The following is a 17,709-nucleotide window of genomic DNA, read 5'->3' as shown; positions in this document are numbered from 1 at the left end:
GCTCCTTTAAAGGGCGCTGTGCAGCGCTCCCGAAGGGAGGCGGATCTCCCTCCTTCCTCCCTTCCCTCCATCCCTCCCTTCTTCCCTCCCTCCCTCCCTCCTTCTCGCTCTCCCTCCTCCCTCGCTCCCTCCTTCCCTCCCTCCCTGCTTGCCGCCGCCGTCAGTGGTGCCCGGACGCCGGCTGCACCGCAGCCCGGGCTGTCCCCGGCGTCCTGCCACCGCCCTTCCTCCCCCGCCTCCGCCTTCCTCTCCCTCCCCGATTCCCCTCCCGCAACTCAAGGTAGGAGGATGTCCCGGGGTCTCCGGCTGGCCGCCACGGCCGGAGGGGTTGCATGCCGGTGAGGGGCTGCGGGGGGGCCGGGGGTGGCGGGGGATGCACCGTGGCCGCGTTGTGCCCAGAGCTGCACACCACGATGGCTCTTGGCCAAGTGTCTCAGGGCAAAGGCGGGCGCTGAGCTGGCCGACCCGAGCGCTGGTGCCTCCCGGGTCTGTCCCTCACTGTGGGGAAAGCAGACCTGTCGGCTTCCTGTCTTCCTTCCATCGCTGCTCCGCATCGTCAGAGCCGCCGCTGTCCCCACGCTGAAAGCGGAGGTTCGGGGAGAGGGAGCAAGAGGCCAGGGCAGCGCAGCCCCCCGATGCCCCTCGCCCGGTGCCCTCCCGGTGGCCCGGAACTCCCTCCCACGGCCGGAGCTGCTCCCGAGCCGGGCTCAGGGAGGCCGGACCGGCTGCATTGAGGATGTGCCCCCCGCTCTCATGGGGGAGCGGAGGTGAGAACCGGGCTCTAACTTCGCTGGAGTTGTGGGTGGACAGCAGTCTCTACTTCCTTAGGGTGTCCTCCCGCCCCTGCCCGGCCCCCACCGTACGGCGCAGACAGTCCCCTTTTCGGCTTAGCGGCAGCCCTGTCATTTATTTCTGAACAGAATCAGCATTCTTTGGCTGAGCATCCATCGCTAAAGTAGCCAGGGCGCTGACACTCTCTGGAAAGCAGGAGACATTCCTGCCTACGGAGTGCAGGCATGATAGCAAGAGCCTTGCATGCACTGAGAAGGAATGAATAGATTGTAATGGAAACCTTTCTTCACATTCTCCTTAGAAACTTTTGGGGGAGTACAGCAGGAAAAGCATAAGGCATCATAATTTTCCTCCAAAAATCTTGCACAGCTACCCCAACCCCAACGGAAGCTGAAGAGACCAAAGGCTGATCTGTAGATCATGTCAAAAGTACTTGTTTTTGCTGCTTAAAACTTGCTAGGAAAGAGCATTGCTGTGATACTCAAAAGTGCCTGAACAGGAAAGTCTATCACACACTCGCTTCATTAATTAGAATACAAGTCTTTCCACTAGCTAAAAATTAATTACCCTCTTAAAATGTCATTAATCATTGGCACAGCAGAAACTTGGTTGTAAATTTGGACTTAGATAATAACAAACAGAGAAGGACCTATGGGGTTTTTTATATAGCTGGTGGGAGTGAAATGCCAGTGGGCCGCAATTTGTTTTGAATGATAATATCAACATTCATTTGAATACTTTGGCAAACGTTTTAGAAGGGAAAACTCTGTTACTGCTTCGTCAGCAAAGCTGCAATACTTGATTCTAAAGATCTAGAGATGCTGGTCAGGTGTTGCAGTAAGATGTGGCTCTCCTCACACCAGATTGGAACAGCAGGAGGACTGTGGTGACATGTGAATCTGAAACGTTTGCAAGGATTTGCCGAAAAATGTCCGAGAAACATTTGGGGGACCATATGTTGTACATACATTAAATTTATAGCAGCTGTTGTTGTGAGAGGTCAAAATAGTAGATTACGTGATATAAAAACCTCACTATCTGTTCTTAGAGGCACAGCTTTGACCTGAAAATAAAAGCCCATTCCTTTTTAAAGTAGTATGATAAAACTATACATCCCAGTAGGTGGCAGCTAGCTGGAACTGGGTTAACTTTTATAATGATAACGGCACATAAAAATTAGATCTGATGGGAAAAGATCCTGATATAGTAAGGTAATCAGAATCACATATCTCCCCTTTCCAAAGAAACATTATGCACATAATGTACACCATTTATACTTGACACACAGCTAAAACTGTAGTAGGTTTTTATTACCCAGAAAGGCCTCAGACTGCCTCTTCTTCTTTCACTGTCTATAGCTGGATTACTGTTTTTCATATCAGCTACACTTGAACAGAGTCCTCTGTATTAAAGATGTCCTTGTGTGCTGGAGATGTGTTAGCACCATGTCTACAATAGATGACCAAACAAATCAAAACATATATCCAAGGAATTGTAGATTTCCCAGCTGATGATCACTGAAGTGTAGAGGGCAGTTTCATAAAGACTTTAATATGAAAAGAGCTGTGAAACAGTGGTGACAAGATCCCAAAACCGAAGACCAGCTTATCTACCATGACGTTTTATTAGGGATTTCCAGACTTTGAATTGTACATCTCACAGGGAAAGAAATATTGAAGGCACTAAGAATATTTACCTGTTTTCATGTTGAAATCAGTCTGAAGGATGTAAGAAGGTATCCTTTTCTTTTTAATGAAGAAGAAGTGGTGTTAAAGTCCAAATAACAGAAAAGAAGTCTAGGGTGGGGAAGACTGAAGCTTTAGTCCATTATATAGTCTATAAGTGGTCTCCAGTCACCAAATATTTAGTGAGTTCTAATCATCTGATGTCTTGTAAGATTTGATTTTTTTTATATAAGGGACTCGTATTCTTGAGAAAATATTTCTGGGTTAACTTTGACTTTTTTTTTTTTTTAAGGTGGGAGCTAGGGTTTGAAAGAAGGGGGAGGAATGTTAATACAGGGCATTAGGTGACATCTGATAGTAGACAAGGAGGACATCAGTACTTATTCTGAACCTATACAATGCCATAAAATAGCTGGCTACCTAACATAATAGAGGGCGTAATATATATATCTTTAAAGAAGCCGATAACAGGTTTTAATTTCCTTTCCGCGCTGTGAAATGACTGGAAAGGGTAAAACCGCCCCGGCTCTTTGACACCTGCGGGGCGGGGGCGGCCGGCAGCGCTGTCCGCGGTGCTGACGGGGCCGCTCCGGCGCTGTCCGCGGTGCTGAGGCCGGCGCGGGGGGAAGGAAACTCGGTGTGAGCCTCGGGCGTCAGACCAGGGGCTGCAGCGTGGGCTGCTGAGTGTTTAATAGTAACGGGAATTAACCACAAGTTGGTTTATGATTCCAGTTCTAAACGCCTCCGTGAGTTAGGTGCCCTGTTGGGCTGAGATTACAGGTAGCTGTATTTTTTATTTTTTTTCAAGAGGGCTTAGAAAATCAAACTGGTAACAGGAGTCACTTTGTCCAAAGTTTGTGTATTGTTTAATGTGCTAAACCTCATGAAGAATATTATATTTTCAAAACATCTCACCAAAACAAAATTAAATAAATAAAAAAAATCCGATTAGACTGCAAGCTGCACCTCAGCATTCACAATTAAAAATGTGTCTAAATAATATTCTTTATTTCAACAACAACAGGGAGGGAGGCAATGAACTTTCACAGCGTTCACGTGTATTGGTTTTATTTCTCCTTGGACTGTGAAAAAATAGAAACGAGTAGAAGAGAATAAATGAAATAGTAAATAGAAGAAAAAGCATCTCTCTGCATTATTCACTGGGAGATATTCTAAGTGTGAACTGAAGGAGTCGCTAGATATCCTTGCTTTTAACACTAGGTGTTCTTTTTAAAGTGCTCCAATAGTCAAATCGTCTGATTGAATTCCCTGCTAGACTGCAGAACTAGCCATTCATGATACTTATTTTTGACACTGCAGTTATGCCTCCATCTTAAGGAAAAAAAAAATCAATGATGTTTAATAATCCTCTTGCAGACTGTACATTTCTTTTCATCAGCATTTTACGGTGTTTTAAGTAAAAGTGTGCAGAGGAAATCAGTAAGGCAAAATGATAAAAAGTTACTTGCTAACACTTCTAGGGGTACAAAGCACAAACACTACAAGTTATAATCCTAATGCTGCTGCTACTTATTTACAGGTCTACAAAACACAGATGTTAATTAAGAATAAACTGCAACTCACCTCTGCCATGCTCTGTTTCTGATAGATTTCACAGAGTGTTCTCATTAGCTTGGCATCATTGGTATTTATTTCTGTAAAGTCAGGTTTATTCTATGTTCTTCTCTATGTATCTGTGGGGAAAGTCTCCCAGTGATATTTTCTTTATTAATGAAAAGCAAAGGAGGGAGATAAAGGAGACAAAAGATGTCTGTAGGCGGAATGTAGGAAAAAATTAATTCATTTTCCTGATGGGAAATACAGGAATTATATTTCAGTGTTTGTAGTAAAGCTCAAGCAGGTTCAGCAAATCCTGACTTAGATTGCAAAATGTGACAGTCCTGGTTTAATGTATTTCAGTGGATGCAGACACACAACTAATTGCATTTCTAAGGAAAATCTAAAGTTATCCACAGAATAGGTTTATCTTCTTTGGAACACCTGGTCAAAACCCAAAAATCTGTGGCTGCATTTCCAGACATAAACTCAGTATCCCATTATCAAATTGGGAAATGCTGTTGTTCTCACTGAGGACAGCAAAATGATAAACTACGTAGATCATAGTATAGGGAGGAACAGCCACATTTCCATAATACTGGAGTGAAAGGAAAGCAGAGTGCAAAATAAAAGATTGACAGAATAAAGTGAAAATCACAAACCAGTAAATCCCGAAGTTACTGTCTTTTAAGCAACACTACAATTTCAAGCAAGTTTAGCGAAACAGGTCTGTGCATTCAACAAGGTTGTTCCAGCGCTGCCGATTCCTGTTACCCTGCAAAAGCAGCCTGGTGCTCTGTTATCACTGAGTCCGGAGCAAGTTCCTAGGGACAGTCAGTTCCTAGGGACAAGCCATAGCATTAATTCTACTTCATGCACTAAAATGAGTAACAGTTAATGATTGTAAATATCTTTTTTTTCTCCCAAACCTGAACGTTATACTCTGATAACCTGCATGACTGTTGTCAGCCTTCTCTTTCACAACTCTAAAGCTAAGTGATCTCGACCCAAGCAGTCAGCTATTGAAATACAGGGATTGATTTTCACACAACCCATTCCCTTCTCCCCTCTAACATCACTCCCCCCCCCACGCCCCCCGCCCCTTATAGCCATTGTTCAGAACAACTGAATAACTAATAATAATAAGAGCATGTAAATATAACCGAGCTGGGGGCTTTTTTTTTTGCCTCCGACAAAGCTGGGCGATCAGATCGGTTGCATAATAGAAATTGGGAAGGCTGTCTGGCAGGCAGCCTTAAGCAGAGAAGAGCTATCTCAATTTCTCTCACTTAATCTTGGCTTCGCGTCAGAAGCTGTGCAGCAGTGCAGTAGAATGGGAGCTCGGCAAAAGCTCCGCCAGTGAAACGCGGGCGCTCGCTATGTGGCGGTACCTCAGCGATCTCTCCAGCTGGATTACCTATTGATTTTCCTCCTTTCTCGCCTCCCAGGTTTACTCGGCTGGACACCGTGTGTGTTTGGATTTCTCAAGGATTCTCCCCCGACTAACATGGATGTCCCACCATTCCTTGCAGTTGAAGGTTGCTCCTTGGCGCAGTGAATGAAGAACATGCAGGGATTGCTAATGGGTTTGGGAAGCGTAGACTCTCTGCTCTCTCTGTGACCATGCCGTGATCGTGTCTGAGGGCCATCAGTTTACGTATCCTCATTCTCACCCTACCGGGAAACCTGACGGCTTAGAAGGGGGAAGTAAGGCAGCGCGTGTGTGCATAGAAACATCATGAAGATTATTTCCCATATTGTAACTAATTCAGTCTTCAGATGCACCATTAGACTCCTTCTTTGCTTACTGTGGATTGGATATTCTCAAGGAACCACACATGTATTAAGATTTGGTAAGATTTCCCGACACTTTTCTCATTGTGTGTTTAAGCCTGAATGTGATATGCGTAGGATTGACTCAGAAGGGGATGCTGGGGGAGAGCTGGGACGTGCTACCGGAGTCGGGCAGCGAAGTCCCTCTTTATTTTGCATCCGGAGGGATGAATTGCTGTGTGATTTTTTTTCTGTCGCTGCTGCTCATTGTAGCCGTAGTAACGGCACGATGGTGATGATAATTATAATAACAATAGAAAAAAGACTGGCAAACGTGCTTGCCTAAGGCTCTGCGCAGCTTGTGTGGCTTCCTCGTAATTGTTTCCATTGTTTTGCTTTATTGTTTCCATAGAAGGGGAAAGCGTGGCTAATGCGGTGATTGATCAGTTGAAAACCTGTCAAGTACTTGTTAAGTTTCGGCCGCCCGTCTCTGATCCCCCCGAGCCGATCCCGTGCGGGGTAACGCTGTGATTTGAGACCTTTGGGCTGATTTCCCTTGAAGTATCTGTCTGTTTGCTTGACACTTGAGTGGCGTTTAGGGTTAGAGAAGAGATGATTTATGTCTCGAGCGGTGCTCGGGGAAGAGCTTTTGCGATGCCTTTCAAAAGCACAGCTTTTCTATGCGAGGAAAGTTGTGGGAGGTCCTCCCTCTCCCGGGGGCAAAAAAAGAAAAGAAAAAAAGCAGATCAGAATGACATTTCAAGAATAGAGAGGGTTTACAGTTTAAAGGCTATCCCAGCTGGACCAGGACACTAACCTTAAGAGCTCTGCCTGTGCAAGCGCGCATGTTCGTGTGTCTAAGCAAGCAAGCGAGGGACAAATTCCAGCCGCTGCATCCCCTACAGAAGTTTTGCAGTGAGAAAGGGCAGGACGGAAAGTTCGGAAAGCAGGTCCGAAGGGGTCTGTGCGGCCGGGGATGTCCTTCGGTGCCAGTCCGGGGCGAGATACGATGAGAGCCCCGTATCAGCATCCTCCTGGTCGTCCGGGCACCGTGGGCGAGCGGCGGCGGGGGGCGGCCAGGAAGGGACAGGCTGAAAATTGCTCCCCCATACAAGCAGCCTCCTCTGTGCCTGCCGACGACACGGGTGGACGGAGGAAGAGCGCATCTCCCTCATTGTCGCCGTCCGCGATAAACTGTGGCAGCCTCTGCATCCATTTCTTCGGGGCACAGAAATCTCTTGCCTTTGCCTGGGAATAATGCCTTGGTTTGTATCTATTTTAATTTAATTCAGCACCCCCGCACACAGTTTTATATGGAGGGGAAAGTGAGTAATGATTAAAAAGTCACCAGGCTGTTACCAATCTCTGAATTCCTAGCAGCACATTTTTTTTCTGCTTCCATCTGGTCTAAAGGTGGTGCTTATGGCACGTTGCTCTTAGCAACCGTCCTCAGGAATGCCTGTTTCTTTGGACATGGCTAAACGGGCCCGTATATCATCGTAGGGTCTATTTTGCAATCAGTCTGATCCATAATCATCGCCGTGAATTTAGTGCTTGGATGCCTGTAATATGGCACTGGCCGGCTGTCTGTCTTTCCACGGGCTCCGAGAGTCTGTCTCTAGGAGTCTGAGTTAGTTTCAGGTATAGCTATGTAAACAAACACCTTCCTGGTCACAGCACTAGCGAGAGGTGGACTTTCCTTCTTTAGGGCGGCATTCCCTCGGAACTGTAGTCCGGTGTACCTTTAGAGACAGCCCTAGAGAGAGCGCTTTGGCCAGCTTAGAGCAATAAATAATCCCGCGGCTGAAAGGTGATGCAGCGCGTCTCTGTCACCCAGTGACAGGGTGGTGCATGCGTGTGTTTTACTGGGCTAACTTCCCTTTCCAGCTGCCTTCTGGTCACACAGCTGGCCAGGGAGTTGTGTTCACTCCAGAGTTTGTAGCAGCGAAGTAGAAATCCCTTTCTGCATCTCTGCCTGCTTTTCTCTGTATTTGAAAAGAATTGTCGCCAAACCATCACTGAACATTAAAAGTAGGTAGGGAGCAGTTGGTAAATTTATTTTGTTGTGGAGAATGTTAGACGTGAAAAGAGCAGGAAGATTTTTGCCATTCTTATCCGGGCCTGTTGCACATCTGTGTTTTAAAGGAGTCTGGATTTAGCTTAATCCTAGTTAATTTACTCTGTCTGGGACCACGAGAGAACTTCCACGCCTTCTCCAAAGGCTGACATCTCTGTCTCTGCGCAGGGCATAGCAGGGTAGAGGGAGGGAGCAGGGACTGAGCTGCGGAAAAGCTTTGGTTATTTCTGAGGGGGAATTCCCCACCGCCCCCACTGTGTTCCCGTGCTATCAGTCCCTTTGGGATGTCCTTGCGGCCAGGAGGACGGCATGCCGTGGAGTCCTTCCCGAGGAGAAGGGAGAGCTGAGGAGATTCCCTCCAGAAGGCAGCCTGCCAGCCCCCGCTCTTCTTCCTCAGCCAGCAGTGCTATGGCAACAGGGGAGAGCTTGAAGCCTGCCAGAGCTGCAGCCCCCTCATTCCTCCTGTGCAAATTAGCCACCATGGATTCGCATTGTCCTTCCCACGGCTCCTCTCATTGTTGGGACTAGCCAGCATGTCCTTTCTCTCCCTCCCTCTCTCTCTAAAGTTACCTTTTAGCAACCACACAGGGAAGTCGAATCGCCTGGGTTATTTGTCAAATTCTGGAGGTTATTTCAGTCTGTACCTTATGGAGCAAACACAGAGAGAGGCTGGTGTGATGGCACCGTTCCCTGCCCAGCGACACTTAGGCATCTGGACACCTGCCTGTTGCTGCTGCTGGAGTTGCACGGCGTGGTATTGGGGCATCACACCACGCACCCTTCCTGCATGCCACATTGCTTCATGGGGCATGCCACCAAGCTCCCTCCCTTGTCCTTTCTGAACCGTTCCCCACAAGTGAGCCCAGGGAATGCTGAAGGTGAGGTTTGTCTATAGGTCACTCGAGGATGTCAAAAGGGACCAGCCTTAAACCATTGATGCGGATAAAAGGATAAATCCCACCTTGACGAGGGAGAAAAGCAGCAGCCTCGTAGTTGTCTCTCCGCTGGGCTAAGTGTGATGGAAACATTTTCCTTATCACTTGGCACCGAACAAAAGCCAAAATACGTGACCGCCGGCACATCTTTTACGTTATCGGGGATCACATTTCGCAGCTTTCCTATTCACTGCCCCTGTGTATACTCAGACCCATGGCAGCGGCTCCCAAGAAATTCCAGGGAACTCGGCGGATCCAGAGCCCAGCCGATCGGCCCCTCTGCCCACGAGTGGGGCAAGGCGCGTCGGGCTGCTTGTCCTAGGTCTGCCTTTACCTCCTGAAGGCATCTCAACGTCTTGTCCCCAAAATGCTGAATTAACAAGCCATTAAGAGCTGTCAAACACCTGTAATTGCTCACCTGTGCTTTCAGTAACCGGCCCCTTGTCTTGCCCAAGGCAGTAAGAACCTGGGCTATTTAACCCCCCTTTTTTTAACTCCCCCCCATCCTCCCACCTCCCCCACCTCCTACCACTATATGGAGCTTGATTGTCGGTGCTTTGAAGTCTGGAGCGCTCTAAAATGCCCTTTTTTATTTAAACTTCCCTTTTCCGGCCTTGTCTCTACTGCTGTGAGCAGCTCTTTCCTACAGCAAAGGTGTCAAGAGAGACCTGTGACGGGAAGGTGAAAGAGGTTTGGCCACTGTGTTTGCTCTCATTATTCCCGGAAATGTGGTGAAAGACTAAAGATCTTCACTGCAGGGTGCTCACTTACCTGATAAGTTTTAACCCACTTTATGTGATGTCTTATTTTCTTCAGGACATTCAAGAAGGGTAAAGACAAGTAGAGGCATACACCTGTAGTTTTGACTTTTTGGTGCTTTGGAGTTGCCTGACTTGAAGCAGATGAGAGAGGGAGCTGAATGTTTTGTGTTACAATGAGCTATAAAGGAAGGGTGTGTGCGCGCTTGTGGCTTCTTCCAGCTTAAAAGCAAAAGAAAGTCAAGAGAGAGATAGGAAAAACTTTTCAAAGGAAAAGAGGAAGAGTTTTGAACTCTCACCAGAAGCATTTCTTACTACTGACTATTTTTAAAATATTTTTGTTTCTAAAAAAATACTACACCAAGTCCTCATGAAGGCTAGCACTTTCCCGTCGCCCTACATAAAATAATAATCATAGCAAATCAAACATTATAAAATCATGTACTCTTCGTGATTTAGGAAAAATCACCCTCACTTTTCAACTCCTTTGTGAGAACACCCAGAGGGGAATTGCTAGACGTTTGAGTCTTCCTCTGTGAAGATTTAGTATGGATTTCATCTGACATGACACTTCTTAGCTGAGCTCCTTTGTCTCAAACAGATTGAGTTTATCTCCATGTAATTGTTTTTAATGAGCTCAAGTGTGGCAAAACCAGAGAAGAGGTTGGGTCGTTGCATCCACTGCCTGTGGAAGTGACAGTGGATGTCAAAACACATGGTTCTGGGATTCAGGAGGCCATTTTAAAATTGTAGTGATTAAAACTAGTGAAGTCATGGCACAGCAGTGGGAACTAGCTCTGTACAGATGTGTGAGACAAGAGGTCAAGTGAAAAATACCTGCTGGGTAATCGAGTGGAGTTTTCTTAAGGGACTTGCATTAACCCTCCTGGATGTGTACTTTCTTTCCTTTAAGTTTTGCATTGACATCCTTTTAGTGGGAGGAGGCGAGGTTTCTGCCTCTATTTCAGAGAAACAAACAAACAAACAATATATACATATCTTGTTTGAGTGGGGAAGGCAGTCTGCCTTCAGATCAAGGGTGTGATGAAAATCTGCATCTCGTGGCAGCCCTCGGGGGGGTCTGTGTCTTGGCAAGTCCAGCATTCAGAGCCAATGAAAAATTTACTGCCAAGGAGAAGAAGCTTTCAATATCTGTTAACATCCTCAAGAAGATGAGTTCAAAATCAGTCTTACAAAAAACAACAGGAATCTTTGAAAGAAAACTAAGGTTAAGAGCCTCGGGAAGGCAGCAAGGAGGTGAGAAGCATTGTTATTGACTGGTCTAGATTAAACAGCACAGAGGAAGATTTCAGTTTGATAACGTCACAACCCTTCCTGTTTTTCTTTGCTGCTTCTGCTGACAATTTTGTAAGGTAATTAAATTGGCTGATTGAAGTCACAGTGGTCATGGGGCGATAAAGACCGTTTGGATTTAATGGAATTTAGAAACAACGGTGCACTGCACACAACTCTCACAGAACGAGAATTTTAATGACTCATTCAGGGTGCTGACTACATAGAACGCCCTGGACGAGTTTAATTGAAAGGGCAAAGCTGATTAGCTGTATACAGTCTTTATTGCACTAGATAGGGGAATTAGACTTACCCTTTTAAAATACTCATTATTGCATTATCAAGATTTAATGTAGGTTAAGAAAGCTTTCATCCATGTGGGCTTCCTGGAATATCCCCAGATCCTTTCACCCAGTGTTTGGAACACCAATAGTCTTATAAAATGATTTTCACACAATTGCCTGATAGCTTGTATTCTTACTGACTTCTTATTCTTACTGATAACTTGCTTCTTACTGACTGCTGCTTGTTCTTTGAAGGGATGCAATGTTCAAGTAATGCCTCCAGTTTAAATGTGGTTGCTGAAAGAAATGCTTTCTGCCACCAGAGATAAAAAGCTAGAGAAAAGGAGATTTTTCTAAATTCAAATATTAGAGTTTAGTTTTATTAGTTTAAATTTAGGGAGTTTTTTCTCATTTATTTATGTATTTATTTTATACCAGAGAAAATCCCCTCAATTTAGGGAAAAAAGCAAACCAAACATTTTGTAGTCATTGTAAATAAAGCAGATCTTTGTACCCTACTTAATGTATTTACCTTGTCTGTTTCTGAGTTTTAACCTTCATCCTCTTTAATCTCTTTCAGAGGAACAATTACTAGAAGGTATGTCAATAATGCAAAAGAGAAAATAGAGGGTGCCTTATTTCCATACTTCCCAATCTGCAAGGCAAATGAATTTTTCCTGAATAAGGTTTTTATAGTGTTATGCTGTAATGTATGTTGGAAGATTAGATTAAACAGCATGATAACATAATGACATAATGTCATTATGCTGTCACATCTGAACTGGAATATGGAGAATCAAAGATCATTGTCATACTAATACTTATAATTTTGTGCGTCTCCCGTGCCACCCATGCTGTGTTTCCCCCTTTCTTCTCCTCGCTCCTGCCCCATTTCCCCCCAAAGCCTTTGGTTCCTTTGTTATAAAACAATAGTTTTGGACACTTTCAATTTAAACAGCCAAAGCTCTCAGTAATGCAAAGAATATAGAACAAACATGTAGTGATCATTATTCCAATACTGGAGCTCAGCCAGATTTGGATAACGCAGGTGTTATAGTAGAGCTATGTAAAACACTTAGCAAACTCAAAGACATAATCTAAATTTAATTTAAAAGTACTTTTTAATGAATTAAAACCACCATGCTATTTTTTTTTTCCTTTAGGCAAAATTTAGAAGTGACAAATGGGTGTAAATGCTCAAGTCAAGACTGCTCTTTTTGCATTGCTGCAGAGCTAGACTTGCATCAAAATTTGCAAGTGACTTGGATCAGTCATGACTCAGATTACCTTGAACATTCTTCTTCTAGTCCAAAATGCTATTGAAACACAGTAACTAATCTAAGAATGGTTTTGGTACGTTGTTTTGAAATGAAATATGCATTTTTAGGTAACAGAATATTTAAAGTGTTTCCATTTCCAGGTGTGTTTGCCTGGGGCATAGGAAAAGAGGTTCCCTGCTGGTATTGTGAGTGGAGGCTACAGTAGGAGTAGTTTAAAGCACAGCTACGCTGTAGAGTTTAGATCACAAAGTTTGTTCTCAGTTCACAGGAAAATTTTTTTTATCCATGCACTGGAAGGAAAATTCATTTATGGGTTTCAGAGACTTTAATTTTTGAAGAAATACATTAATGCACATTAACTGAATGTGTGTTTTATTGTATTAGTATTTCCACTCACAGACTCTTTAAAACCTATTTTTTTAAAAAAAAGTTTATTTTGATTTGAAGTCAATTGAACTAAGAGTGTTGAAAGTGTCTGTCAGTCTTCCATCATGAAAGAAACCTCTTTGTTAGAATCATTAATTCTTGTATAAGGCTTCATAACTGACAGAAGAACAGTCCAGGGAGAGCTTTCTTACTTTGCTGTCAGAAACTGTTGTTTGGGAGACTTGATGTCCTTTTAAATTCAAATTATGATTACTCTTTTTCCCCTCTCTTATTTTCTTCCATCTTTATATTTAACTGTGAGTCTCTGTTTACTAATTTAAAAAATGTATTATCTGATTTCAACATGTATAGCTAAAGGTTAGCATCATATATTTACAGACAAATGGAAAAATGTGTTTTCATGGATGGATAGAATAATTTTGAAAGAAAAATATGTTTGAGGTTTTTTTTTTTTAATTTTTGTACCTTGATCCTGTTATTTGATCCATTCCTTGCACTTTGTCTTTTTCCTTATTTATTTTGAAATGGTGAAATGGAAAGTGATTACATATATGAAAGAGGAATGTATATTTGAATATGGGTTTTTTTCTGGTCCTTCTTGGAAAGTCTTTGCTTTTCTAACTTTCTGGGAAAATCCATGGAAAAAGTAAAAATTCTAGAAGTCCTCATTTCTGTCTTGAAACTAAACTCCTAGTCTAAGCCATGCCTTAGGGCTCCTCTGCAGCATTTGGAGAGTGAAAGAGCCAGGATTAGACAAGGTTGACTTAAGCTGGATAACTCTCAGACGGCTTAAGTTAGGCTAGATGAACCATACCTCTCATGGAATCAGCAATATGGGGAAGTCAAAGTGGACTGAGTGGGGATTTTTGTTTTTCCCCCAGGCTTTGGTGTCTGTCATGACATGTTGAACTAATTTTTTTTCAGATGGACATTTAGAAGGGAAAGATTAATATATAAATGTGTCATCAGTTTCTTTCTGACATGAAAATACAAAAATGCTGAATCAGGGACTGCTCACTCATTCTGCTAAAATCTTGCCAGCAAGTGGGTGGTGCTTGTTTTCACAATACATAATCATAGTTAATCTTGTAAATAAGGACCTGTTTGTGAACACATATATTTAACTGAAAACTTTACAGAAATGTATTGAAAAAAGCTTATCAAGCTTGCTTCAAAAGGTGTAGGAATACTTCACTCTGAAATGCTGTGCCATCTTCATACGTAGTTCCTTATGTATGTCCAGTACAATTTTTCAAATTGTTACATTTCTCTGAATATAGAAATAGCTATTACTTTAAAATGTTTTTTGTCCAAAGGTAATTGATGCTGAATGTAAAAAAAAAATATTAAAAATAAAGTGTATACATGATTTGATAATAATCTGGGTAAATTTATTAAGGATGAGTTTATTGAACTTGCTATCCATTTGGGCTTTTGTCCTTCCCTAGGAGCTAAATATATAGCAGCTATTTCAATCAGCTCGAGAGCTAAACATATGTCAGCTATATCAATCAACTCACATTTATGCTGTTATTTAGAAGTTGCACAATTAGGACATGATTTACCAAAGAGTCCATAATTAAAATAATTACACTAGTAAGCATGAAACATTTATAAGAAAATCTGAGTCTCATAGCTCACAATTGTAAAATTTGACTTTCACTTTTTTAAGCATGTAAGCAAATATTTTCAGTCCTGCCCCAACCCTTCAGGTTGCAAAACTTTGGTGAAACCAGTTATTCTACTTGGAAACTAATTAATTCTTCCATTTCTACCTATATTTTTACTGTGAGTGCTCAATCATCAGTCAATACTGAGATTGTCAAGGATGTACAGTCCTTGAGAGTTTAGTGCAAAGTTGATTTATGATAGTATGCTTTTATATTTATACCACGTATGAGAGGAAATTATGTAAAGTTTCTTATATGTAATGATTCAAAACAACAATTTATGGATCAAATATTGGAATAAGATAACTTGCTGTATGCCTGAGGTCTGATTGTCCTCTAACTTTCTGTTCTGTTGAGTGGCTTATGTTAATATGAAGTGGGAATAAGAATCAAAGCTGTAAGCTGTAGCATGCTGTTTAGAAAAAGAGTGGCTTAGATTTCTCTCATGCTAAAATGAAGAAATTGTATTAAAAGTTCATGGGTATTTGCCAGTTTATCCTAGGTATAGTCATGCCTGTATGAGCTGGTGATGGAGTATTCTTCCTAAGTTGCATGATTAAGTCCATAATGATGTTGAATACAATGCTCTTTGAGTCAAACCACCTGTGCTGGTAAGGTGCTAATTCCAGAACCTGTCTTTCCTTGTAATTTTTTTCCCCAATTATCTTTTAAAATCTCACTACTGTTTTTTGCACTTACAATGTTGTTCACTTATGATTGACCTTAATAATATGGAGGCATGTACTATAAAACAAATTCAACGTGATAAAAATAATTTGACTGATGGTTCTTTTTGCCTTTGATTTTTTTTTAAATTGAAAATGGTATACTCACTGCTTAATGTAGTTCAATAGTAACAGAACAACTTGTTTTACTGATCAAATACTGTAAAAAAGTACAGAAAACTGTACTATGTATAAATATACATGGTAAATGTATAAATGTATGTAAATAACAGTAGCAAACATAAAGATTACATATTCTGTAAAAGAAAACTATTTTCTAAAGCAATTACTTCATTGATATTTGGAACATTTATCCTACAAGGCAGAAAATCTTTAAAAGAAGTTCCATGATACTTATTAGTTTAGAATTTGGGTAAAAAGGTACTTCAGGAAAATTAGAATGACACAGAGTACTCTAAAAGAGCAGAATTAATTTTCTTTTAAAATGCTTAATCAGTGTTTTTTGGGTTTATATATTATATATTAATAGGAATATGTATGTTCGCATTTTATGCATTTTAATAGCAAATATTTAAATAAATGCTTAAAAATGTCATAGAGAACTTTTCATAAATTATCAGCATGCATTTGAGTATTAAAATTCATCATTATTTTTTCTTACTGTGCCACTTAACACCAATATCAGGACTGAGCCCTAGGGAATCTAACCTCTAACCCCTTTGCTTATCTGATTTTTACTCTTCAGCAATGATTACGATTTTCGTATATGTTAGTATATAGTTAGTATGCTATACTAACAAAATTGGGGTTTTTTATTCAATGATAAGAAGACCTTATCCCAGCCACATTTTCAAGTTAATGATTACGCATTTTAAGAAAGTATTTATATCCTGCTTAGAAATACCTTTTTTTTTTTCTGGCATTTTGAGGCACACATATATGCTTCTAGTTCCTTCAGCAATGGAAGTTTGATGTTTCACTCTCTAAATCTGATTTTTGGAAATATTACTGTGCAAAATTCAAATGCAAGGCCAATGACTGGTCATAGCTAATTTGAGGGGAAATTTGGTACTCTTCTTCTTAAAAGAAAAAAAATCAAGTACTGAGGGAGTATATATTGTTATTTTTCAACAACTGTGCTTTTGAACCAGTCAATTTTCAAAGCTGTTTTTGGTACTTTCCTTCATACCTTGAGGTGCTGATCTATTTCAGTCAATGAACTACTTGGACATGCTCCCAGATAGTCCTGACAACACTGTTCTTTTCATTTGGTTGAAGGAAAAAAAGTTGTTACGTGGGATGGAGGTGGTTTGAGAAAAATAATGCAGATGAATTCAAGGCCATCAGTGTTGAACAAATAACAGAAAGGAATTGAAGGTTAATGGAAAAAACCCCACTGTTTACCTAAAAAGGCCATATACAACTGTGCTAATAGTATGATTTTTGTTTCTGTCTAGTCAAAATCCAACATAAAGACAATAATTGACAAAATGATCTGATAATTCAACAAAATAATCATTGATTTATTTTTAAAACCAAGAATTTGCTCAGTTAAATCCTTTTGCTTGTTATTGAATATAGCGTATGATGCTTACATAAAGAGCAGAAACTTGGTTAAATAATCTGGTTTTACCTAGATTTGGTCTTTTCTTAGGCTTGAAGGAAGCATGTATGGGGTCAGTTCAGGAGAAGTGGTAAGCCCTGTGCATACCTCATCTGTAACCAATGGAGGGAAGAAAATGGAAATTTGTGAAAGATACGTGTGATTTCCTTCCAGTAATGCTATATGTGTTTGTTTGGATGTCCTTGAGAAAGAAACACTATAAAATATGAGTGTTATTAAGGCTTATCTCTTCGGATCTCGGCAGACTCTATCATTCACGACATTCAATATGCTTGCAGAAACTGTCTGTGTGACTGTGATACAGCTAAGAAAAATGTGTTCAAAAATGCATTAAATCAGATTTTCTAATGTCTTTTCAAACCTGCCTAAACAATGAAAAGTCACATTTAAAGATCAAATCAACATTAGTCAGTCAGAGCATGTTCAGTGTTGTCCATTTGTGACCTTTTGTGTCTAGACACTGGAGATTTCAAATTGAGCCCTAGATTTGCATTGTTCTGTGACCATCAATGTTCATTAAACACTACTTTTGTTGTAATTTAAGGTAAGGCTATATCCTATTGTCAGATAAGGAGTGTGGCTTGCTTTTCAGAGTATTTTTTACTCTTTTCATTCATGGGAAGATGCTTGAGTTGGATAAAGCTGCTGTTGTATTCAGCTGTCATGCGGCCACAGGCAGTCTGTTCACAATAATTTCCTTTTTTGTCCTTACTGTCATCTTCTAGTTTATAAGAGTTGTAACACATATTTTTGGAAGCCTTCACTGCTTTGTTTCTGCAGACAACTGGTGTTCTACTCACCAGAACCCATCTGATGGCTATAAGGATAGAAAATTAGAAGCTCTTTGTCTTTTACTCCACTGTGGTTGTATAATTAAAAAAAGTAAACAGAAATATTTTTCCTAATCC

At 41.5% G+C, this 17,709-nt stretch overlaps 1 protein-coding gene across 3 annotated transcripts in view; it reads left to right on the top strand.

The window, feature by feature from the left end:
- Positions 1–154: 154 nt before the first annotated feature.
- The window catches only part of GRIK2 (glutamate ionotropic receptor kainate type subunit 2), a 358,568-nt gene continuing 341,013 nt past the window's right edge, over positions 155–17,709 (top strand). For 2 of the 3 annotated variants that reach the window (XM_039728189.1, XM_039728182.1), the window contains exon 1: positions 5,207–5,887. In XM_039728189.1, the coding sequence (XP_039584123.1) occupies positions 5,773–5,887 (115 nt within the window). In that variant the 5' untranslated portion in view covers positions 5,207–5,772. Of the gene's footprint in view, positions 281–5,206; positions 5,888–17,709 lie in introns of those variants that run through there. The other variant, XM_039728175.1, reaches the window with a different exon arrangement.

The sequence above is a fragment of the Passer montanus genome, unplaced genomic scaffold, assembly GCF_014805655.1.
Source record: "Passer montanus isolate IOZ18808 unplaced genomic scaffold, ASM1480565v1 scaffold11, whole genome shotgun sequence".
NCBI lineage: Eukaryota > Metazoa > Chordata > Aves > Passeriformes > Passeridae > Passer > Passer montanus.
Note: the sequence above shows the minus strand (reverse complement) of the source record. Positions and strands in the feature narration are given on the sequence as shown.